Source organism: Corythoichthys intestinalis, chromosome 21 (genome assembly GCF_030265065.1).
Source record: "Corythoichthys intestinalis isolate RoL2023-P3 chromosome 21, ASM3026506v1, whole genome shotgun sequence".
In the NCBI taxonomy this organism is placed as follows: Eukaryota; Metazoa; Chordata; class Actinopteri; order Syngnathiformes; family Syngnathidae; genus Corythoichthys; species Corythoichthys intestinalis.
In genome coordinates, this window is record NC_080415.1 from 23,271,489 (window position 1) to 23,298,329 (window position 26,841).

A 26,841-nucleotide genomic window follows, 5' to 3' on the forward strand; every position below is an offset into this window, starting at 1 on the left:
TTGACTCTCTCAAAAGATTTCCAAATCCTTGCAGAAGGTTTTTAGTCTCGAGCCATTGTGTGAGCAATTTATCGCTACACATCGAGATGGCATAAGGAATCTCGTGAGTAAAACCCAGAAAATGTTTGCAATGTATGGCGAGAACAAGGGCATAGGTTTGGTCTTCATATTGGTAGGGACGATATAACAGCATAACCTGCATGTACACTTTTTTCCATCTTTTTTTGAGTGTTAAAGGTTAGTTAAAAGATTAATGCGTCAGATTCTTCCACTTTAAGTAAATACCACTATTTGTTTGTATTGAGCCCATACATCTAAAAGTTGGTCATTTTTCACCTGAATAAAGAAAAAAATTCTTTCAAATAATGTTTTTAACAATATTCTTGAATTAAGAACATTTCTGACAAACAAGTTTTTCTTTTAAGATTAAATATACAAACGTTTTGCCTAAAATAAGTCTGTTAAGCTTATTTTCAGCTAGCCATCTTTCTTATTTCAAGAAATCTCAGTGAGTAAAATCGACTTAAAGCACTGTAGCAGTATCAAAATTAGTGAAGTGTTCCCCACCTCCAACACTTTGACGTCTTTTTACATTACTTATAGTGGCTGCTGCTGGCGGAAAAAAAACTTCTAATATCCCTCGTCTTTGAAGGGGGCGGGAGAGGCAGCATGTTGTATTTCTGTCGGGCTGTGAATGGGTGTGTGTGTGTGTGTGGGGGGGGCTCAAGTCATCAACCACTCAAACGTGCGTTTGAGGGGAAAAAATGGACTAGCACATTCAGCGAGTGAAAAGGGGTCAGTGTAAGTCTGAACCACGGGTCGCGTTAACTAAATATTTTCCGTCGTTGACCGGTTTTTTAAAACGGTGATGGAAAAAACTGAAGTCCATCTGTCATTTTGACAGGTTGCAATTCACACCCCAGACCACGGGGTGGCGAGTGAGCATATTAATTAGCTATTGTCTCTCTTGATGTATGACGTCGTTGGCCCTTACTTGGAAAAATGTCAAGGGAACTGAGTGTTTGCCTAGCACGGCCAGACTGTTCTCCCTTTATTTTTCAAACACTGAGAGAAAAGTCTGGGACACAGCCTCTCGAGTAGGTACAAACTCAATCGACAAATCAGATTTGTTTATTTGCGTGACGTGTTCTTCATGAGCAACGTCACTCTTGCGCGCCGAAAGTCGTCTCTACAAAAACACGGATGGCGAACGGGAGAGCCGAGAATATGTTCCAATCCGCGGTAAATTCAGTTTTAAATGAGCTAAAACACATCGACACGAGTCATTGACAACAGTCTATCTTGCGCTAGCCATATTGAATAAACTCCGTTCTCCCCGTATGTTTACTTCCGCGCGCAAGTCCCTCGTCCTGCCCTCGTCGCTTTGCTAACGGCACGTCTGCCCGTCGCTGATTGGTGCACTCCGCTGTCTGTTTGCCTCTTGTTAAGCTTGTTGGGACAGAATATTAATTAAAAATGAATGAAAACTAAATACTATTGAATATGTCATTATTATCATTTTAAAAATGTAAGTGACGGGTAAAAATAGATTATGACCAGATTTTTATGACACCGTCAGTCAAAATGACAGACAACGAAAAAGTCAAGGGCAACCTCTGGTCTGAACATAAGGTACTGTAATTCACTTAATAATGGTAGGATCAATTCTATCCTGACAACATAAAGAACGACAATCTAAATGACCTATATAACTGAAATCATTATATAATGCAAATAAGGTTGCTTAAAAGTTGATGGGGATAATTTGAGCATCCTGAAAAGTTGGTAGTGTTATGTCCCTACCGTCCCTATGCAAACCTACGCCCTTGGTCGAGAATAGCGTGGTGTTATACTTTTGTATTGGATGCTGGCAAGGTCTTCCGAAAATGACGTCATCAGGTAGCGGCCGTCAGCGGGACGCGTCCCTCGTTGCTAAGGTGTTGCTATGGCAGTAACTCAAAAACTACGCGGTCAATTCAAAACAAAAATTTGGTAATATGAGTTTTGAGACAGCGAATGATGCATTCAATACAATTTAACCGAATAAAATGCTGAATTGAAGTCTTCGCCTGGCCTTTAAAGCAAAACTTTGTAACTTTTTAGTTAGGTCGATCTTAGTGACGCCGGTGGACAAAAGCGGTAGTGTTTTGCCTTAAGGAAGACTGCTTTTTCTGTGAGGACCAGCGCTCCGTTTCTCATGAGAACCGACGCACACCTGAACAGTGTTGTTAAATCATCAATGAATCAAAAATCTAGTAGATGTATTAAACAACATTTCTGTTTCCAGTGGCTGAGTGAGGGACGAATAGTAATAAGGTAATGAATCCAATTGTGGCTAAACAATAGCATATGACGGTTTGCAACCATGTGACTTAAGTGCAGTTTACATGGCGACTCTGTGACACAAAGACGCAATGACTGTGTTGCGGAGTGGCCTCGCGTTCGTATGGTGTCGGCGAAGACGGAAGGCAAAGACGCAAACCTTGGAATCCTGCCTCCAAAGTGGAAGAATTCGATTGTGTGGGCTTGCTCCGCACGCATATCAAAAGCTTTTTGAGCAAAAGAAAATGCCATTGCTTGGCGTGGGCGGGCATATTGTCTTCCGGGCTGAGGACGTCAAAGTGCATTATTCGCTGTCGCCTTGTAAATCTGCACTGCCCCCTTGGGTCTGGCATGAATACTACATCGTTTTCATGCGGAATTGAAACATTGTTCGAAAGGAGACGGAACCATATAGATGCAGACATGAAATTTTTCGTATTCTCGGGGAGTCACCTTGTGAACGGCCCCTTAGTGTGGCCACCCGTCATGCAAGCGAGTGAACGCCGGGCCAGTGTTTATTCTGTATATCCTGGAAGCCTGTTTTTTTTCCTCCACAGACAAAACTTTTTGTCTCTTTTGTTGCTCTGCCTTCTTTGCAGAATTCGAGCGAAAGAGTTCGTATCGACTTCCGTCTTCATAATGAATGGGGAAAGGTGGGGAGTGAAGTATGCCGTAAAGCAGTCAGCACATTTGTAGTTTTTTTTTTGTGTGGCAGGGTTCCTGCCAACTTCCTCTAAGTTAATTACTGCCGATGAAAGCGATACAGACCCCCTCAAGATATATAAGTGTCATTCAACTAGTTGTCAGTTGACACATTATCACAAATGTTATGAAATTATTTTATGAAGGTTAAAAAGTTACATAGTGTTGCCTTATTACTTGATTTGGAAAAAGGCTGTTTCACGAGAATAAAGTTGAAATTTTGACGATAATTTTTTTTTTCATTGGGGAAGAAAGTTGTAATTTTACAAGTGTAAATTTATATAGTGTTGTTCTTTGTCTTACATCTGTAAAGCCGTAGAACTACAAGAGGAGCGTGACAGCAAAGCAGTTGTTGACGACGCCGAGTTGGTTCCATCATGGTTTCCATTTGCAATAATCCTGCAGAGGCCGCGAGTGACGCGATAACATCCCCTTGGACAACTTCCGCGCTCCTAAAGATAAGACGAGACGGGAAGCGATCCGGGATATCAGACTTTCAAAGACACTTTTCCCCTTTTAAATTAAGAGCCGTCCACATCAAAAAGCCCAGTCAGATTAGGCTTTTTGATCCACCTAAGCTCTTTATTACTGTAGATGGAATACGCCAGCGCGTCAGGGTCGACAATGCATCATCTGTTTGGCTCGGAACGTCCTCTCCTGGCGCTGACGTGAGACAAGGGAGGCCGTCCGGATATACGAGCGGCCTTCTCGGCGACCGCGCATATCTGGAGCACCAGATGACGAGATAAGTAACAGAGGAGAGGGGGAAAATATCTGAAGAAAACCACTGAGAGAGCGAGGATTACTTGGCTAGAGAGTATAACAGAAAGCTTCCCAGGGGGACAACAACCTAGCTGAGGATCCACGGTTGAAACTCTTGGCTGTATATTAATGTCAATGGCGGTTAAGACTGCAACAATTAATCGACTAAAATCGATTAATAAATTAGCTAGCAGGCACCTCGAGTCTGTGTAATGTAGGGCTGCGCGTGCACTCGTGATTAGAGCAAGAGAGAGAGAGTTCACCGCTACACTCAGGTTGGGTTGCTGAATCAATATTATGACGTGCCGAGAGTTAAATTGTCTTTTGTTTTGTTAGATCCAGTGTGCCTTCATCAGACGTGAGTAAATGAAGCCACTTGTATCGCTTGAATTCTTTGTTGACGAGACATTACTGCTTAGCACGGACCGGTAAGCTAGTTAGCGATTATGCTAATCAGTGTCTTAAGTGTACATTTGTATTGTGTTTTGGAGAAGCGCTTAGTCTCCTTTCAACACACTCTCATTCCAACATACACAGTGTTTAAGCGGGGGCCAGGCTCCCCTGTAATTGACTTTCCTGTATATAATTTTAAAATTAAGAGTTTTCCGGTAAAAAATTGTCTATAAAAGTTGTAGAGCAATAAAACAAACAACAAAAATGAATTAAATGAACAAAAAGCATATGTTTATAATGGGTCAACATTATTTTTCGAACAGGTCATGTGACTAGCACCTTAGACGATCATTTGCTTTGCTTAGTCAAAACCACCCAAGGACCGAAGAGGCAAGATCGATATACGTAATGTTTTCACACCTAAGCTTGCAAAAGCGACAACAACTACTTAGCGAGAACCAATGACAGAGACCACCTTCAAAATGGTGAGAGGGGTTTCAATTTGCCCCACTAAAGACGCTGATTGTATAACAGAGCTATCACCAGTATCTTGCCAATGTATGCCGGAATTTCTATTGATATGAACATAAAACAGACTAGATTCTTGGTTAAAGCGGGGAAAAAAAAAAAAAGGCAGTTATCATTCATTTTACATTAATATTTCAAGCTAAATTTACCTTATTGTGTATGGATACAAGATGGTAGCCATCACAAAACGAAGACCTTTTTAAGTTGAAAGTTTTGTAAATAAATGCGTAAATCCCAGAATTTCTATAGAAATGAACATAAAACAGTCTAGATACTTAGTAAAAAGCAAAAACCCAGGCAGTTATCATTCATTTTACATAAACATTTCAAGCTTAAGTTACACAAATTTTTTCCCCATTCATTTTGTTCACGTTTCAAAGTGCATGCCTGGTGCTATTTTATACAATCACTCTTGAGACACTCCTGCCTGCTTGTATGCGGTACAACTTTCCTTTTCCACCTAAATCACCTATCCTGTTCAGCTGTTTGGCACGGAGTATGGAAATCTATGTGTTAGTCTGAACAGTTTTAATGTTTCACATTTTGAGTATGACATACTCCCATTGTGATCATTCAACATACTTCGTTTATTATGACATAGCAGCGAACAGGAAGGGGTTATAAGGGAACAGAAGAAAAGAAACACAAGAGAAGAAAAAAAAGAAACACAAACAAACAAACAACAAGAAATACACTAAACGTCTACACTACTAATATGTTGGTGCTATCGTCAGCTAGATGTATTTCCGGTTGGCATCATGTGGGGGGCCTGTTGACCAGGGAAAGAGGGGGACAGGGGTGGGGGAGTCTATAAGCTAAGTGACTGAAAGGGGTAGAGTGTACACAAATCAGCTCTGTGATCTAGAACCCAGTAATCGTGTGAATCCCTTGTAAGTGTACGCCCGTTGGTGACCGATCCAATGCCGCCCCATCGCCACTCCCGGCACCGGGACCCCCCACCCGAGCGCGCCCTATCACATCCAGAGGATGGACACCAAGCGCACGCAGACGAGCGAGACACCACGCGGGCGCCAACCCAGGGCCACTGCCCCCACCCAGCCAGCCCGGGGAGGGTGGGGGGTGGGGCAGGTTCAGCTCAGACCATCCCTCCTCCCGCAGCCCAGCAAAGGAGCCATCAACCGGGATCCAGGGTGGTCCCCGGGCCACCCGCGCACCCTTTAACCGGCCTTCAGGGATGGCAAGAGGGGACGCACCCACTCCCGCCCGCCCAACCAGCCTACGAGCCACAGCCGCAGCCCCCTAAGCGGCACGGCACGCCACGGGACCCCCAGCGGCCCGCCAAGCCCAGGGTAGGGCAGGGTCCTCCGCCGGAGCAGGCAACATCCAGCCGATACACCGGCGCCCAGCCAGCGACCCACGACGGAGAACAGAGCGGATACCCAGTCAGAGAAGAGAGGGGAAGGCGGAGGCAGGAGGACACCGAGGAGCCGCCACGGGGGGACGCCCCGACCTTACCCTACTCCCGCGGCCGGCAGCCCAGGCAGAGGGGAGGCCACGCCCCAGGAGCCACGCCATAGACAAAAAGTGTGGGACCCACTTACCACCCTATTACTGTGGCTGCCAGATTGTGAGGGTAGTGCAATGTATGCGTTACAATACCGATAATACAAATAGTAAAGACAAAATCCGGCGTTTGAATGCAGCGTGTTTGAGTTTATAGCAGTGAAAGCTGCACGACGCTCTGCCTGGCCAGGCCCCCTACAGGAAGGCCTGACGCAATGTCTGTAGAAGCTGTCTAGTCAACTGATGGCATCTATGGTAATTCAAATAGATGACATTTATCAGATTAATCAATTAATTGTCCAATTAATGGATTATAAAAAAATAATCGTTAGCTGCGGCCTTAATGGCTCAATATCAGCAATCCCAGTTCAAATCGCTGTCAATGGCAGTGAATCAGTTAACAAGAAAATAGTCACATCCTCGCAAAAACAAAGTTGGATCTTTACAGGAAGAAGAAAACTTGAAGGAAGCCTTGGATGAATGGCGAGACATCCACTTGGCTCGAGTGCTGAATAGAAAACTTCCAAGGGGAAAAGAAGTGAGCCAAAAGTCCAGATTCTTAAATTCCTGAGACAGAAGATAGAATGCTTCAGTTCTGCTAACACTGAAATGATGAAAACAAATACAAAGCCTGTCCAAATGCTTTATTTGAACTCATAATAAAGAAAAAGTAAACAATAGAGAAGATCTGGCCTAAGAAATCTTTTTAACAGTCCCATCACTTTGTTTCATGAGCGTTTAAGGTAACATACTGTAGGATAAGATAACTTGAAGGCAACGTTAGACAAAGGTCGACTAACTACCCGTAAGTACCTGCATGTTAAGATTTTTTCCAACTTATTTGTCAGCGGAGCAATATCAGGGCCACCAACATAAAAAGTTAGAGTACATTTAGCATAAAAATGGCCAACTCGTACAGGAAAGATGTCATAGTTATTACGAAAGTCGAAATTGTATTGCGGTTAAGACATGACAACAATTCAAATTCTAAAAAGTCATTACTGCCATGTGGAAAGTTGCAATTTCATGACAAATGGACGTTAAGAAAAAAAATACGAAAATAAACAAGCATAACGTCAACACTGGGGGAAAAAACCTCATAATTCGGACAAGAACAAAGTCAATATTGCAAGAAAAGTTGTAAATTTAGGGAAAATATTTTTTGATATGTTTCTAATATGAAGCTAGTCAAAGAATTGCGATAAAAAACGTGTAATTTTAACATAGAACAGTGTGTTAGGAGAAAGTCAAACTGAAGAAGTCACGAAGAATTTTTAAAAAAAATTTGGCAAATTCAGTTTTACTAGCATATTACATGAAAAAAAAAGCCACAATTTTTTTGAGAAATAAGTTTACCTCAACTAGAAAATGTATTTTCTGCTTGCCTTACTCTCCCATGTGCCACTGAACAATGTTCAGATGAATATTCAAATTTTCCTTTGCCTCTCCCAGTCAAAATTAATTGGACGTAAAGCATCGTCATTGGCACTGAAAGATTAGCATTCACAGCCTGTCTTCCCAGTTCAAATGAATCGGATGTCTATCTATGTCAATGACAGGCAGTAAGTTAATCAGGTCACTTCCTTGCTAATTTCAATGTACTTACGCGTCACTTATTGAACATTTTGGAGCATTCTGGGTTCACTTCCAGTACATTTTGGCTCATTTCCTGTTGATTTTAGGGCACTTATGGGTCACTTTCCATTGCTTACGGGTAACTTTCTGATGATTTGGGGGCATTCCTGGTTCACTTCCTGTATATTTTGTGACACTTCTTGCTAATTTGTGAGGCAATTTCAGGATTAAGGCATAGACTTCACTATCAGTTGACGAGACAGCTCCTGCAGACATTGCGCCATGGCTTCCCGTAGGGGGCCGGGTTATGCAGAGCATCGTGAAAACCTTGACTGCGATAAACTTTAACACACACTGGTGTTCAGCAATTCCTTCTACGCAGCGAAAAGTGCTACTCAATGCTTAGCGCTCGGTTAAAAGCGGCGAGTACTCACTATTTTTGTATTTATTGAGTTTTTTATTACCTTTTTATTGCCTCAAAAATAATTTTGCATGTATTACCCTCTCAAACTGTTAACCATTGTGTTTTTTGTGGTAGCTTTAAAGCAGTTGACCGCATTATTCATGAACTTATTTAAACCGTCCTTATTTGATATAACTACATTTCAGTGTTTTCATTAGGCATTTTTTTAGTACGTTCCGTCGGTATGCATCTAAATAAAACAAGTTGAGAGCACACGGTAGCACTTTGGTTGTCAAATTCGCCTCATGTAGGACATTTTGGCAGAACACCAGATTTAGGTGGAAACAGGCTGAAAGTTTTAGTGCATACAAGCCGGCAAAAGTGGCTCAAGAGTGATTTGGTCAAGGATTCAAGGTAATCGTTATATAAAATAGCACCATGCGTGCATTTTGAAGAGTTGTGAAACAATGAAATGGAAAAAATTAGCGTAACTTTAGCTTGAAATATTTACGTAAAATGAATGATAACTGCACGTTTTTTTGCTTTTAACCAAGAATCTCGACTGTTTTACGTTAATATTAGGGCTGTCAAACGATTACAATTTTTAATCGAGTTAATCACAGCTTAAACATTAATTAATCGTAATTAATCGCAATTCAAACCATCTATAAAATATGCCATATTTTTCTGTAAATTATTGTTGGAATGGAAAGATAAGACACAAGATGGATATATACATTCAACATACTGTACATAAGTACTGTAATTGTTTATTATAACAATAAATCAACAACATGGCATAAACATTATTAACATTCTGTTAAAGTGATCCATGGATAGAAAGACTTGTAGTTCTTAAAAGATAAATGTGAGTACAAGTTATAGATATTTTATATTAAAACCCCTCTTAATGTTTTCGTTTTAATAAAATTTGTAAATTTTCGATCAAAAAATAAACTAGTAGCTCGCCATTGTTGATGTCAATAATTACACAATTCTCATGGTGCTTAAACCCATAAAATCAGTCGCACCAAAGCGCCAGCAGAGGGAGACAAAAAACACAAGTAACAAGTGGCCATGACACTGCTGTCATTTTAATGTTTGAACGAGGCATGTGCGTTAATTGCGTCAAATATTTTAACGTGATTAATTTAAAAAAATAATTACCGCCCGTTAACGCGATAATTTTGACAGCCCTAGTTCATATCTATAGAAATTCTGGAATTTACGCATTTATTTACAAGAATTTTCAACTTAAAAAGGTCTTTGTTTTGTGATGGCCACTGTGTTGGATTTTGTATTGATCCACAATAGCGTAACTATACATTCAAATAACATTTTTTATTTTTAATTGCTATTTCGGGCAAAATCTTAAATGATATGTAAAATATCCCCATTGGTCCTTAAAATATAGATGATTATCTCTGCATTACATTATTTTTGTTCATCTACAGTAAAATCCAAGAATTTTATAGCCATTTAAATTTTTGTTATACTTACATTAAAATAATTTGGGATTTTTTTAGGGAACAGCTTTGAATTTTTGACACCGTTGCTCATGGAGACTCATACATGCCTAAGGGAGGTGCCTGTTTTGGTTTTACGTCACCTTCGACTTTGGTTTTAACAATATTTGAATTTTAAGTTTTTGAAAATAGAGCCTCGTGTCCCGTCAACTGAGAGTGAAGTCTATGATTAGGGGAAAAAAATGGGGTAAAAAATAATGAAGGGGAAAAAAACTTCTGTGATTTATTGTTCATTTGCCATTGAAAATCTTTGCAGTATTTACGACCATTCAATCCTGACGTGAGAGCGGAATTCACATAAAAGAACAACTATTATTGACTAAACCTATGATTGCTGAGCGAAGGTAAGGCGACTACTGTCTGCTAAGGGCGTAAACAATAAAAAGCGTGGGTGAAGCTTCAAGTTACTAGATCTCATTTCAGTCAAGTCGTTTCGTCAAGTCAAGTCTACAAAACTGGGTGATATGGATGAGACGTCTATGGTATCAAAGTCAATCGTCGCCCCAGAGTAAATTAAATTTTGGTTTTATCCGAAAGCAGTCAACAACAACAACAACAAAAAATAGTCTGGAAAAACAGATGATAATGAAAATAAAAACACTAAAAAGATATTCTGGTTCAAGAAAGCAACAGTTCATGTGTGGTTTCGCCTCAAGAAAATATTTACATTTTTTTCCAATATGGTTTACAATTTACTACGGAATGTGTGTTAGGTTGTCGCAACAACTATAATTTAGTAGTGTTCTACTGCTTTGCCTTTGATCATATTTTAGATATGATAAAACAACTGTGGTCAGTGTATAGTATTGTTTTTTTCCTTTCATATATCGGTTAAGAGCTTTTTTAAAAATCTGGTGCAGTCATGTGAAAGAATTGGTCATATATGGATATTTATGATCAATTTTAACAATATTGAGAGATTCAAGAAATAGAATTAAACAATTAAAACTGAAGATTTTTTTTTTTGAACTTTTTGTAAAATGTCATTTTAAATAAATGCAATTTCTGTTGAGGAATAAATTAGGACACCCCCACATTCAATCCCACTTAAAATGTCTGAAATCACACACAGGTGTATCACATCAGGTGCACATGATTAGAACATCATTATCCAGTGTTTTGAAGGTGGCTTGCCTTATTTAAACCACACATTTAATTTGGTGTGCCCCTGACAGTTGAAGTGAGAGAAAACACCATGGTGAGATCAAAGGAGCTCTCTGAGGCCTTCAGAAAGAACATTGTAGACGCTTTTGAGTCTGCTAAGGGATTTCAAAAGATCTCAAAACAATATAAAATCAGCCATTAATCTGTCCGGAAAATAGTCTACAAGTGGAGGACACAGGTCTGGCCATCCAAGCAAGTTCACCCTAAAAGCAGACCACAAGATGCTTAAAGAAGTCTCCAAAAACCCTAAAATGTCATCACCGGACCTACAGCAGGGTCTTGCTACTGTTGGTGCGAAAGCGCATGCCTCTACAATTAGAAAAAGACTTCACAAATTTAACCTTCATGGGAGGTGTGCAAGGAGGAATCCTTTGCTCTCCAAGAAGAACATGAAGGCCAGACTGAAGTTTGCCATAGTGAATGTAGACAAAGACCAGGACTTCTGGAATAGTTTCTTTGGACAGATGAATCTAAAATTGAACAGTTTGGAGGTGGAAGTGTCATTGTTTGGGGATGTTTTGCTGCAGCAGGACCTGGTCGGCTCACCATCCTAGAATCAACCATTAATTCTATCGTTTATCATAGGGTGTTTGAGGAACATATGAGATCATCTGTGAAAGCTGAAGCGAAACTTGACAATGCAACATGACAATGACCCAAAACATACCATTAAATCCGCCAAGGACTGGCTGAAAAGGAAAAATGGGGTCCTGGAATGGCAGAGTCAAAGCCCAGGTCTTAATCCAATTGAGATGCTGTGGGGTGACTGGAAACGGGCTGTACATTCAAGAAACCCCTCAAACATCTCACAGATAAAATCATGAAAGTATTCTGCTTCGAGGAGTGGGGCAAACTTTCATCAGACCGATGTCAAAGACTGGTAGTCGGCTACAAAAAGCGTCTCACTCAAGTTATTTCAGCCAAAGGTGGCTATCTATTAGGTGGTAGGGGGTCCTAACTTTTTCCTCAGTTAGATTATGCATTTTTCTTGATATATTAGGTTTAATGAGTAAAACAATGGTAATTATTGTTATCACTTTCTTTTTCAGACATAAAAACAAGATCAGACATTGATATGTGAACACTTCTTAATAAAGAACTGCATATTTAAAGGGGTGTCCAAATTTTTTCACATGACTATCAGTCAGGCAATCCGCTTTGACTGACGACCAGACCGACTGGAGCTTAAGTGCTTTAATTAAACCGAGAAATTTCCACATGACATTTGAAAACGAGTTTAGTAACAATTTAGCTTCCTATAACAAGGGTTCCCCTTTTCAAGCAAGCATTTTCCTAACGATACGAAATCAGGTTAAATTGAAGGTGTAAAAATAAAGTATTTAAGTGTCAAGTCTTCCAGTTTTTGTCAAGTCACAAGTCAAAGTCCAGATCAAAGTTCGTTTTTCCAGCGTGCCACCGTCTTCAGAGGAAGTGCCCTCTGAATGGAAGCTCAGAAAGACTGTTCTGCTGCTGCCAGCGCCAACGCAGCCGGGCCGGTGGAGCGGCGTCCCTGGGGGTCTTGAACTCACAGAAGCTCAGCCGATTGAGGATGTCGTACACTCCGGCTTTGGAGGCCACCTGGCAAAGAGATAAATCGCAATTTGTTACATTCGAACTTAAGTGGACGTTGGCAAAACACAGCGACAATATGGAAGTACTTCAACGTTCTTTTTCTCATTCTTCAAGCTTCATGAAAATCCAGCAGGTCATGCAGAGTCACGGTCAAGGCGACACAGCTGTCAAACACGCGAGTTTAACATTGAGGGAGGAAACACCACGGACAACCGCAAACATCTGGCCATAAAGTCCAACTATGCAAACAGACATGGTCTTGCCTTGCAAGAACGCTGAAGATTAAATGCCTCGTTACAAGTGCCACAGCTTGCCAGGTTTACCCTGCAGAAAGCCTCCAGGATCTTTAAAGGCTTGACCTGTGTGAAAAGTTAGCGCTCGATCCAAGACGGAAATTGGACCAAAGTTAATCACAAGGCGCTCTCGTTTTGTTAGGAAATGAACCATGTAATGGTTTAACCTCTGAGTGAACAGTCGTTTATGGAATTAAAAGTACACTATAGATGTTATTCAAACTCTGACAAGAAAAAAGTCGGAATTATATTTGAGTTATATAGCCAGCTTTACAAAAAAGTCGTATTGAGAGAAAATGTTCAGAGAATAATATTAAAAATAGCCAATAGAAAGTTGTAATTTTACAAGAACGGAGTCCAAATTTGACAAGAATTAAGTCATTTATTCATCTTTTTTACCGTTTATCCTCACGAGGTTGTGGGGGTGCTCGAGTCAATCCTAGCTAACTATGGGCAGGAGGCAAGGTACATCCTGAACTGTTTGCCAGCCAATTACACAAAGAAAGAAAGAAATATTACATGAAAATAGGTACTATCTTGCAAGGAAAAAAAACAATAGCGAGCAAAATACAATGCTAAACATGTTGGACGTAATTTTCTGACTATAAGGCGCCACCCACCAAATTTGACATGAAAACAGCATTTGTTCATAGATAAGCCCCACTGGACTATAAACCGCAGCTATCCTCAGAGTATTATGGGATATTTACACCAAAAGATATTAACCGGTAACACTTTATTTGACAGCAGCATCATAAGACTGTCATCAGACCAAATGAAATACCACAAAGCTTTGAACCAATTGGCTAAAACGCTTCATTGCTTCAAGAAGCTTCATTTGGCCATCACTGCTCCCTTGGGGGAGACATTCAACCTCCTGCTGTCAACACTGTTGTTATCCAACAAGCCTTCCAGCATGCACTGCAGCACTACAGATGTAAATAAGAATCAACATTTATTTTCTGTGCTAATTATTTCTTCAGTTACTGTTCCAGTTGTTTCATTAATAGCTAGTTACGTTATTTGGTAACACTTCATTTGAGAGTGGCGCCTTAAGACAATCATTATTATTACATGACACTGTCATGAGCATTAATGAATGCTTATAACAGATGTCAATTAGTATCATCCGGTAAATTATCTCACTTTTGAATGAATGTAAAAAATCCGAGCTGGATATAAATGGAGTTAGTAGTGTTGCACCGATACCATTTTTTGGGCCCGATACCAATACAGATACCTGGTTGTGCAGTATCGGCCGATACCGATACCATTCCGATACCACTGTTTGCAAAAAAAAAAAAAAAATTATATATATATATATATATATATATATATGTATAAGGGATGCAACGATACAGTTAAGTCACGGTTCGGTACGATTTTCGATACAATTCAATACATTTAATGCTCTGAAAAAGAAAATACATTTATTTTTTTTCTTTTTTCTTTTTTGCAAACAAGCAAAAATAACAGTGCCATCATATAAACAAGCATTTTAGTGCATAATATTTATGTGCCCACTTCTTACTGATCTGAAGAAATTTTGTATATAAGTGCTGAGAACAATCTTAACTGTTTGTAAAGTGGGGCACACTGTTGATTGCTGCAGCTCTCTTAGCAGCTATATTTACCATGCAAGCAAAACATCCTATTTGTGGTCCGAGTCCATCTGTAACATGTGCTGAATTAACAGTATTTGCAGCATTATCTATAGTCACTGGTATGGATTGATTTGGCCTGCTTAACTTCCCATTCAGTCATGGCGGTTTCTAATTCATCAATTGACAATATGGCGTGGCTCTGGGCTCACGCAGCTAATGGCATGGGATCTAAGGTTGCACATCTAGGTTGCTATTTGATGATATCTAGTGTGTGCGCGCGAGAGTTAGCATGGGATCTAACATAGGACATCTAGGTTGCTATCTGATGATATCTAGTGTTTGCGCTGTGCCGCTTGAGTGTTTTCTGGCCACAGAAGTCACTTCTGCTCATTACTGCATAACACCAGCATATGAGAATCGACTTTCATAAACAAGACGAGTTTGAAGCATGGCGCTCTTAATTTGCCACTCATTGTTCATCATGAAACCATGAGTTTGCTTAGTCTCTCACGGTCTTAACCTTTCTGATCCCATCGGTGTTCCGACAGCGGGCGTTAGCTTACGCATGCTAATCGTTTGTGAATGCCGTGTTAGAAAAGCAGCGCAACATCGCGGATATTCGTTGTAGTGAACATCCTGAATATTGAAGACGAAAATATTTTCGTGTGGTAATTTCGAGTCAAAAACATACAGATATCATGGATCGGGATTTGGGAAGTTAGCTCACGCGGGGAGGACAGTTGATTTGCGCTCAAGTGACGCCAGATGATGGTATCGGCGCCCTAAATGTTGGTACTCGTCGATACCGATACCACCAATTCCGGCCGGATCGGCACCCTCTGCCGATACTGGTATCGGTGCAACTTTAGGAGTTAGTGACATAATTTGCCGGATAACACTGAATGACGTGTCATAAGCATTCAGTAATGCCCATGATAGTGTCTTGACATAATTATGACGGTCTTATGACAGTCTTACGTCGCAGCTGTCAAATAAAGTGAAACCTATTAACACAAATAAATCAAAAAATTGTCCATTGATTGTCAGAAAATAATGGTATATAGTAAACACTTGAAATTCCAACATCGTATGTACAGCATACATATCTATTGTTATATATACAGTAAATGGAACTTTGTCTGAGCGTGATTGTTTCTGTTCATTCCCTAAGGACTCCGAAGCGGCAAGGCAGATTTTTATGAAAATGTACACAGTTGTACTTTAGACTTCTGGAATTGTTCTTAGATGGGTTTGATCTATGTAGGGCTCTATTAAGTGCGGAAAAATAATTTATAACTTCAAAAATTAGCATAGAAAATCCCTGATTCTAGAGGCGACAGCGCAGTCTTAACTCATTTGCTCCCAAAAACTTATAAATACGTTCTATTTTTACTTGTTTCAGTGTCCCAAAGCCGTATTTATACGTCTTTTACGGTTGTTGTTTTTTTTTCACAAGAGACATGGTTCTGATGCAACTTCACTCCAAAGCACAACGCTGAAAATCCATTTTAAAGCAATAAAACTGGCCACTGGAGGTCAGTAGCACATTTGGTAAAAATTCATATCGGACCATGAAAGGAAATGAATGAAGAGAAATAGTCAGGAAACGGAAGTTGGAAGAAGTAAGAAGCGTGAGAAAAATGTGGCGAACGATGTCAAACACAAGGCACATGCCCCACACAAATTGCCTAGGTGAATTCTGTTATGAGGTAGTGGTCACTACACAGGTCCCCCCCAGAATTCACCCATACAGGACGCCAGGCGTAACCCGATTTAACGGAACGGTCGGGTTGCATGGCCGGGGCAACAGCTGCAGCCACAACAGGGTCATCTCACAGTTCAATAGTTTAGTTATGTGTAAATAAATTGTTACTTTGCTATCAAAAGTAAAGATGTCCAATCACGTCATTTTCAAAGTATCGGAATCGGCAAAAAAATATCGGAGATGCGTTTTTTTAATATATATATATATATTTTTTTAATTAAATCGTTTTCAAATTGTATTTAACGTTACAGACAAAATGTCTTACACTCATCCAGAGTCTTTAGTTTTGGCTTAAAGTAGGTCTACCAAATTTATCGCGTTAACGGCGGTAATAACATTAAAATATTTAACGCAATTAACGCATGCGCTGCACGACGCACTCACGCAATGTCGCGTTCAATCTATAATGGCGCTGTTTTACCTATATATACAGCTAAAAGGCAGCGTAAAATGAGTAGAGAGAATTTTGGCAGCCTTTGGAGCCTTTTTTTAATTGGCTAAAGCCTTACAATTCCTCTCTCAACAATTAGAAATGTCGTGGGAAGCAATGTGGGGAAGGAAGGTAGTAGGTCTTTTTCTTAACGCCCTATGCTATTTCCCAACGCAGAGAAGATATATCAATTGGTGCCACTACGCACAGTCATGGCTGCACTTCCCATCATGCATTAGGGCAGAACAGTTAAATGGCTACAGTATCATTTACTGAAAGCTCAACAAATACACTAGATGGCAATATTTAGTCACAATATACAAAGTCACATTTATCCTTTAAGAATTACAAGTCTTTCTATCCGTGGATCCCTCTCACAGAAAGAATGTTAAAAATGTAAATGCCATCTTGAGGTTTTATTGTCGTAATAAACAAATACAGTACTTATGTACTGTATGTTGAATGTATATATTCGTCAGAGTTTTATTCATTTTTTCCTAATGCATTGCCAAAATGTATATGATCGGGAAAAATTATCGGTAATGATTGGAATTGCAATCGGATCGGGAAATATCGGGATCGGCAGGTACTCAAACTAAAATGATCGGGATCGGATCGGGAGCAAAAAACATGATCGGAACAACCCTAATCAAAAGCTCTATTTGTCTTGTTGTTTATGTTATTTTATAGCAGCAAAAATTATTCAGATGTTTGGGATGTCACAAAAGCAAAAAATAGCTGTGTTAAAGACAAAGTTTTGTTTGAAATGTACAGTGGGGCAAATAAGTATTTTATCAACCACTAATTGTGCAAGTTCTCCCAATTGAAAATATTAGAGAGGCCTGTAATTTTCAACATGGGTAAACCTCAACAATGAGCGACAGAATGTGGAAAAAAAAAAAAAAGAAAATCACGTTGTTTGATTTTCAAAGAATTTATTTGCAAATCATGGTGGAAAATAAGTATTTGGTCAATGGCAAAAGTTCATCTCAATACTTTGTTATGTACCCTTTGTTGGCAATAACGGAGGCCAAACATTTTATGTAACCCTTCACAAGCTTTTCACACACAGTCGCTGGTATTTCAGGTGATGTTTTGGGGCTGTCGTTGGGCAACACGGACTTTCAACTCCTTCCACAGATTTTCTATGGGGTTGAGATCTGGAGACTGGAAGAAATGCTTCATACGAAGCCACTCCTTTGTTGCCCTGGCTGTGTGTTTGGGATCATTGTCATGCTGAAAGACCCAGCCACTTCTCATCTTCAATGCCCTTGCTGATGGAAGGAGATTTTCACTCAAAATCTCTCGACACATGGCCCCATTCATTCTTTCCTTTAGACAGATCAGTCGTCCTGGTCCCTTTGAAGAAAAACAGCCCCAAATCATGTTTCCACCCCCATGCTTCACAGTGGGTATGGTGTTCTTCGGATGCAATTCAGTGTTCTTTCTCCTCAACACACGACAACCTGTTTTTCTACCAAAAAGTTCTTTTTTGGTTTCATCTGACCATAACACATTCTCCCAGTCCTCTTCTGGATCATCCAAATGCTCTCTAGCAAACCGCAGACGGGCCTTGTAGATGACCAAATACTTATTTTCCACTCTAATTTGGAAATAAATTCTTTAAAAATCAAACAATGTGATTTTCTGTTTTTTTTCCCCACATTCTGTCTCTCATGGTTGAGGTTTACCCATGTTGACAATTACAGGCCTCTCTAATCTTTTCAAGTAGGAGAACTTGCACAAATGGTGGTTGACTAAATACTTATTTGCCTCACTGTATGCTTTTACAAAAAAAGTTTTTGTTTTTTCATCAGAAATTGGAAAATTGCTCAAACTAACCTGTTTGCTAATGCTGATTTCTAAAGAATGGAAAAAGATATGAACTAACTTTTTTTCCTGCTGAAAGAAGAGAGTGTAATCTTTCTTTTGGTGGGTTCCATGTTTATATAGCAGTAAAACAGAATTTTCTGTGGGCCTTGCAAAATCAGTCAAAATCCAGTAAAACGGCCGGGAGCGAAGGGGGTTGCTCCGGTAAAAATGGCTGGGAGTGAATGAGTTAAATTGCAATTGCAATGTCGCAGTTGGCTTCCAAACTTTACGGTTTCATGTACAAATTTACTTTATATGTGCTGTGATGATACGTTGTGGCTTTGAGAACTCCACAGCAAGACGCTGGATTTAAAAAAAAAAAAAAAAAAAAAAAAAAAGTAAGGAATATTACTAAAGGATTCCTTCCGGCTGGATATCTTAATCTCGATAAAAGCACGTTTGTCTGGGTTGGTGTTTTATAGACGACGAAACGACTGAGCGGATTTTGATGAAATTTTACACAGCGGTACTTTTGTGTCTGGGAGTGTTCTGAGATGGGTTTGATCTCTGTAGGCCTCTATTAAATGCGGAAAATTAATTAGAAACTCCAAAAAATAACACAGAAAATGCTAATTTTCACTATTTCACCCGAGCAATGCCGGGCTATACTGAATAAATAGAACATACTGCAATCGTGACCGTTCAGTGTTTATTCTGTGAATCATTCAAAATGCTCTAAAATGTCTTGAAATATGGGAGCTGCTGGTAGTGAATGATCTCATAAGGTTTGTGTACATCACAAATTTCACCAGTTATGAGTGGGTCAGGACCATATCCCTCGCCACCAACTACTGCAAACGGCTCTTATACGACAAAATTGTGTTTCTCTGAGGGTTCTCTGGTAATTCTGAGCCGTTTTCTGGGAAGAAATGAGTCGGCACATTGGAGCTATTAAGTCAGTAGATGGGACTTGAACACTAAACGTCTGGATTGGCGCTTTTAAAGCGTAGTACTTAATCTGACTCATACACTCAGCGACCCAGCTGTCTAAACAGTGGCAAACACACCGGCTGAGAAAGAGAAAAGACACAATAGCGAAATCACAACAGAAACATCTCTTTGTTCAGAAAAAATACGGAGGGCTGAGGACAACAATTTGGAGAACAGCACGGCTTTTATTCTCCTAAAAGTACAAAACCCAAAGTGGAGGACAGATTGTATCATTCAATATGAGGCTGCCTCAAGGTCAAAAGAAAACCCCAAAAAACAAGTGAACATTTCCGCACAACACCTGCGACACTAAAATGCTGTTTTTTATTTTCATTCATCCCCTGAGCCGCTTATCCTCATGAGGGTCGCTGGGGTGCTGGAGCCAATTCCAAATAACTATGGGCGGTAAGTAGGAGTGACTAATCGGGAGCTTCTGGACGATTCCCGATGGGCCGGTCCGGGTTTTATAAAATTTTTTTTAAAATGACACTGTTATAATTTTTTGTTTGGTATTTATTTATGACAGTGTCACTGAGTATAACTTACATTCTGTTACCGCTGTCCCTGTGGTCCCTGTGGGCCGTTTAAAAAAAAACAACAACAAAAACCACATATATATATATATATATATATTAGGCCTGTCAAAAATAACGCGTTAACGACCATGATTAATCTGGAAATATTAACACATTAAAAAAAAAAAAAAAAAACGCAATTTACCGCTCACACTAAGTTTGGCCACAACTGCCCCCCGTAGTCCCACACGCTGATGTTTACATTCTCCGTGCGGCAATGCAGGACAAAATGCAGCCAGCCACTATGAGTGAGGATGATGACCCAGGACTGCTTCATGGCAAATTCCGTTTTAAAAAGCTGCCTAATGGAAATCTGGATAAAACCAGAGTTGTGTGCACATACTGCTGTGATGAACTGTCCTTCCATCGAAGCACAGAAATTCATCAACTTTTTGAAAATGAGAAGGCAACGAAGGTGGAGCAACTAGCCAGAGCTACGTTTGTTGCAATGACAGGAGACTAGAGCAGGGCGGTAAACCGAAAATTTACCGTCACCGAATTCTTAACGATGACCGACGTAATTTTGACCATGTCGGTAAATTCGGTAAATTAATAAAACAAGAAAATGTAGTCTTTTCATCCCGCTTTGATTCTGTGTTGTTCGTCTATATTCATTCCCCTTTAAGAAAGCAGTCAATGTGCTTACGTAGGGAGTCACGTGATCATCAGGAAGCCAATCAAACAAAAGCCCGGTAAGCTAACGCTAGCAGCTAACGCTACAAGCAAAACGTGATGGAGTGTGGCTTAAGGGAGGTTCACCAAACTTTCAACCGACATTTAGTAGACTCTTGGTGGCATCCAGACGGGCTTTCAACCGCTGTCCTCCTTTGTTCTCACGATTTCCGGAGATGGTGCTTTCAGTGCTTTCTACTGGTAGCCATGCTAACGCTAGCTAGCGGCTAACGCTACAAATGAACGTTATGGAGTCGGATAGCGGCTCTAACCTTGTCGAAACGGCTGAATTTAATGAGTGGATTGGGCACGGACTGCATCTAGCAATTACTATGTGGCGTTATTTTGTATCTGTCTGTGTGTGATTCCTCTGATAGCTTTTGTGATGGTAAAGCATTCAGCATAAAGTACAATCCAACGGCAAAACTTATAATGACCGAGAAATGGCCCCAGCTATTTTTATTGTGCGTGCATTTATTAAAAAATGCACTGGGGGGGAAAAAAACCCTTAAACCATAAAGTAAACACTTGTATTTAATAATTATGTCACGGCAGCCATTAACAATAAGTTGTCTTTTTGAAGTGTACTGTTCAAGCTGCAAGTCATTTGTGTTACAATTACATGTTTGCACAGGCATATTGATTTTGACAATGTACATTGTTCAAGTCATACACGCTGTTATAAATGTTCATACTTGAATTCTTATTGCTTACAATACATTTTTATAAACTTAATGTTTAGACTGCATGTACAATTGTTAAATACAGTATATCAAATTGAATGCTGGTAAATAAATCGACAAGAAATAGTTAATCTGTATTTCATGCATTGATTCAGATTTTCAAATTATATAACAGTCCGCTTGGGCGAATTTATCGTCATTTATCGTTATCGAGATAAATCTGCTCAATTTATCGTGATACATGTTTAAGGCCATATCGCCCAGCCCCACAGGAGACCACTGGACATCGGTAAGCAACCATAATTATCTCGGAGTAACGGCACACTTGATCGATGATAGCTGGCGGCTGCATTAGCTGGCGTTATGTGTTGTGAAAACAGAAGAAAGACATTTTGCTGAAGCATGTGTTTTGTCAGTTTCTGGATGTTGCTAAAGGGGGGGGATAACAGACAAAGTTACTACTATTGGAACAGATAGCGCTCGAAATATGATGGCAGCAGGCAGGAGTCTGCCATTCGAGCATTTGCCTTGTGCTGCGCACATGATACAGCTGAATTTATTTGTGTGAAATGTTCAAATTAACAGACAAGTTGTTTACACATTCTTTGAAACACTAGCTATTGTTACTGTATTGTGCTTGTCTGCTCTTTAAGTTGGCAGTTCATTTTGGGTAATATGCCAAACGGTAATTGAGTTACTGTGGCGGATGCGATGCTTGAGTGAGTCTTGTTGGCCCGTTGAGCAGACTAGTTGCTGTGTCCGGTGTTGTGCCGAAAAATAGCCGCCCCGCGTGAAATGTCTCCCCTGACGGGAACGCTTATTTATAACGCTTTATTGAGTGTTTATTTTATTTATTTATTTTTATTTATTTGTTTATTATTGAGCACCCACACGTCACTCGTACAAACAGCTTTTTCTTACCAATCGATGGAAATGGAAACGATTCTCTTGTACCGTGAATATGTATTATTTTACTCTGCTTGAACTAATAAATGTCATACCTGTGTGATTGTCATTGGGTCATTGGTATTTTGTGTAATTTATTTACTTAAAACTGATTTTACAGTCGTAGATCCATTACTGTAATGCGTCCATGAAAACATTTGATGTTTTCACCTCAATAAAGCCTTATAAATAAGCGTTCCCGTCAGGGGGGACATTTCACGCGGGGCGGCTATTTTTCGGCACAACACCTGTTGGCCGCTTGGGACTCTCTGTGAACTCTGAATTCAGCCGTAACATGCACGGCTCTTAAGTGTCTGTCACGTGACTGTGACGTAGCCGGTAACGCGCTCGGCCAACTATACACACAAGTTCCGTGGGTGAATTATGTCATATAATGAAGGGTCACCACACTACATTGTTAGTCTGAGGCATTTCAATCTGTTAAAGTTCTTTGCTGTATAATACAGACAATTTATTTTTATTTTATACATGCTGAGTTGTTGAATAAAATTTTTAAACTCTATTTGGTTAAGTATTAATTCATTCACACATCATACATTTAATCTTAAAACAAATTTTAAGTCAATTATAGTATATTCCTAGATTTTTTTTTCCTGAAGAGCAACTTTATTCATCCCGAGGGAAATGTGATTAATCATGATTAATCACACATTTGACACAGGATTAACTCGATTAAATTTTTTAATCATTTGACAGCACTAATATATGTATATACAGCATATATATATATTTTTTTCCTCATGTGTGCAGACGAAAAATACAGCATGCAGCTCCGCCCCCTAATTGTAGTCTGTATTGAGCCAAATTAGCTGATATCTCTGTGCTCGGATGGATAAAAAGAGCAAGGGTGGCGCTGAAAAAATAAGACTTAAAAAGAGAAAATCACTTGTGAAAGAATCTGCAAAATGCGCAAAAATAGCTAATTTTTTTTCATGCAACGACCTCGCTGCCTCAAACTGCAGAGGATTACAACGAAAGTGGTACGGCCAGATGGCGAATAAAATGCAACTTGCACCATATGATACGACAATATGTAATTGTGGAAACTTTGGCTTCTTGTAGCACCTTACAATGGCAGCAAGCATTAGCCATAATGAACACACCACAGGTGCAGATCTGGAAGGTAGAATTGCCATGTTGTTCAGTGAGTGAAAATTAGAATTAATATAATCAATTACGTGGGGTTTTTAAAGTGGAAATGAAAAATGGATAATAGTATCATTAGAAGTTGTTACAATGTGCAATACGTATTCTTTATTTTTCATATTGTTATGTTGCTATGTTTGTTTTAACTGTAAGCACTCATTTTGTTAATATTTGATGTTGCAGAAAAGGTCTTATTTATTATATTATTTTTCAAATGTATCATTTAATATAGTTTTTTTTAAATCCATTTTTAAATTTGTTCAAAATGATGTTGTGTTGCACTTGTTAAAATAAAGCCACCTTGTTAAACAACCATTACCTGCACTGAATTGGAATACACAGAATTACAGTACACGGCTTTAGAGAACACTGAACTTAACACGCGTATGCATAATGACATTATTTTAAATGAGTGGGCCGGTCTGAGGCATGAAATTCCAGGGCCGAAAATTAATCCCACTCTGGCCCTGGCAGTAAGCGGGTACACCATGAATGGGTTGCCAGCCAATCGCAGGGCACAAGGAGCCGAACAACCCTTCGTGCACACACTCATACCTAGGGATAATTTTGGGATGTGGGAGGAACCCCGAGAACCCACAGAAAACCCACGCAGAGGCGGACGTGCTAACCACAATACCACCTTGCCGCTGGGGTTGGGCATCATTTGAAATTGAACGATTCCGGTGCCATGTTTCGATTCCGGTTCCGAACGATTCTTGATTCCGTTTCTTATAAGAGGCAGGGTAAAAAAAACAACAACAACAAAAAAAAAGGCAGCGTAAAAACTTAGTTTAAAAATGTATGAGTTTATATTAATGTCTTGACTTCAATTTTTTTTTATTATATGAATTTAAAATTTATTTTATGAACTTCTCACATGGCTATTTTTAACTTGTATATAAATATCAGTCTTTGAACTTGAATGTGATTAAGTTTCTTTCCACAGGACTGCACTTTCACAAAGATGTTTATTTTTCAAAAGCTCACGGAGAAAACATTTACCATAATTTTCGGACTATAAGCCGCTACTGTTTCCCTTCATTTTGAATCCTGTGGCTTATAGTCCAGTGCGGCTTATTTGTTGATTTATTTGGGTTAAGAGGTAACACTTTATTTGACAGCGGCGTCATAAGACTGTCATAATTATGATATGACATCATCATAGGCATCATTGAATGCTTATGACAGATGTCATTAAGTGTCAACCGACAAATTATGTCGCTAACTATGTCCAGCTTGGATCTTTTACATGCATTCAAAAGTGAGATAATTTGCCGGATAACACTAAATGACATCTGTGATAGGCATTCATTAATGCTCATGACAGTGTCATGTCATAATTACGACAGTCTAATGGGGCCACTGTCATATAAAATGTTACCAAATACCAAAACTAGCAATATGAAACAACTGGACTAGTAACTGAAGAAATAACTAGCACAGAACATGAATTTTGATTGTTATTTACATTTGTAGCGCTGCAATGCATGCTAAGAGGCATGTTAGACAACAGTTTTGACAGCAGGTGGTAGCAGAGGTTTACTGTCTCCTCCAAGGGAGCAGTGATGGCCAAATGAAGCTTCTTGAAGCGTCATGGTGGTTCATTTGGTTTTATGACAGTCTTATGATGCCGCTGTAAAATAAAGTGTTACCAGGTAATATCTTTTGGAGTAAATATCTCATAATACAATGAGGAGAGCTCCGGCTTATAGTCCAGTGGGGCTTATCTATAGACAAATGCTGTTTTCGTGCCAAATTTGGTGGGTGGCGGCTTGTAGTAAGGTGCGCCTTAATATTGCGAAAATTACGGTACTCATATTCTTTTGCCGTATATGTACCTTAGCAGGAAGCAACGACTAAGCATTAGTATAAATTATTCTATTGATTATAATTTGATGTAGATGAGGCAAAATAATGTTTCTTTATTTGTAAAAAAAAAAAACAAAAAAAAAACGATTCTGTTGTGTTTACACATGCAATATTTATGTTGTGACAATACCAGTTAGGCCAGTGAGTGGCGCTGTAGGAGTGTACGTATAATGCGGAGAAGAAGAGATGAGAGCGTCTACCAAGGATGCTATGTGATGTGATGCTATGTTTTCACGTCTACCAGGTCATTAAAAAAGGAATCAAATGCTTCATATGGCTGCATCTTTCAAAATAAGCAACACAACAACTGTTGACTTTAACGGACGCATATACTGCTTTAAAATGGTTGCTGTTTACGCTGTTAATGCTAGCAAATCTGATTTCGCATCTAGTTCTCTTAAATGATCTAACACCGCCAAATCTGTCATTTTGCATCTAGTTCTGTATACATGATATCGACCATAGCCCAACGTAACAATACTATTCTCTACTATTACTATCTACTAGTACTATACTAATCCATCCATCCATACATCCATACATACACAGATAACCGCTTAATCCGGGTCGGGGCGCAGGGACAGCAGAAGACAGACGTAATGTATTGTTTTACTTACCTGGTTCTGACGGCGCAGTGTTTCAAATACGTAGCACTCAGCTAGCTATGCACTTGGCACTCGTATTGAAGCCGTTCGTGCATAATTGGTCATGCAGCCACCTTTGCATGATATAATTGTGTTGCAAATGTTGCACTGAGCTGACTGGTCTTTTTTTGTGTAAAGTTAAGCCAAACTTTTAAGCGCCGCCTCACCGTGTCCATGGTTGTAATCAAGTTGCAGTGCACAAACATGCGCTTCTTGTGACTTCTTCGATGTTTTCTGCAGCCATTTTTTTCTGCTCGGCGGTCAGAGCATCGAAACATGGACTCAAAATTTAAAAATTCGAACGGTTCCGGGAGAACCGGACCGTTAGAACCGGGTCCCATCGATGATCGATGCCCAACCCTACTTGCCGCCGTGGTTTTTAATTCATGTGAACTTTATGTGGATGATCAGCTTTGTCACGGTCCAACCAACAATGCTGTGCCTGCAGAAATCCATTATTTTACTGGGGGAAAAAATGTTGCATTTTAGCATTATGTGGTATCTTTGCTAATTTAAAAAGTTCTCCAGCTGTTGCTATGATGGGACTTCCATTCCAGAATAACTTTTAAAAGAGAATTAATAAAGAATGATTGAAAGTGACTTTGACTACTGAATTGCCACCTTTTATGCTACACTGCTTTAAAGCATAAACATCAATTATTAGTGCAAGAGGAGGCATGGGCTATCTCACAGGCAGCAGATAGCGGGTGTGTGGGGTGATCAAAAGAGGCCCCTCGGGAGCACATCCCAACAGCTGGGGGTGACTGATATGGTATGTGCTTTACATTTTTTAAGTCCCGCCAGCGATCAGGGATTTGGTAAACAATTAAAACCCAATCACTTGTGACGTTTCACTTAAAATGGGGGCTGCAAGCACAGGCTTCAATTAATTATGTTAGATTTAATATTTACAAAATGTAC

The 26,841-nt window shown here is 39.6% G+C and overlaps 2 protein-coding genes across 12 annotated transcripts in view; both read right to left on the bottom strand.

Annotated features, from left to right (window-relative positions):
• LOC130909777 (A disintegrin and metalloproteinase with thrombospondin motifs 3) overlaps positions 1–3,481 on the bottom strand; it is a 126,974-nt gene extending 123,493 nt beyond the window's left edge. Inside the window, exon 1 of the mRNA XM_057826613.1 lies at positions 3,328–3,481. Within this exon, the coding sequence (XP_057682596.1) occupies positions 3,328–3,412 (85 nt within the window). The 5' untranslated portion in view covers positions 3,413–3,481. The remainder of the gene's footprint in view (positions 1–3,327) is intronic.
• A 3,379-nt stretch (positions 3,482–6,860) lies between these two features.
• Positions 6,861–26,841, bottom strand: part of pald1a (phosphatase domain containing paladin 1a) — a 124,000-nt gene continuing 104,019 nt past the window's right edge. For all 11 annotated transcript variants that reach the window (XM_057826621.1, XM_057826619.1, XM_057826620.1 and 8 more), the window contains one exon: positions 6,861–12,477. In XM_057826621.1, the coding sequence (XP_057682604.1) occupies positions 12,322–12,477 (156 nt within the window). In that variant the 3' untranslated portion in view covers positions 6,861–12,321. The remainder of the gene's footprint in view (positions 12,478–26,841) is intronic.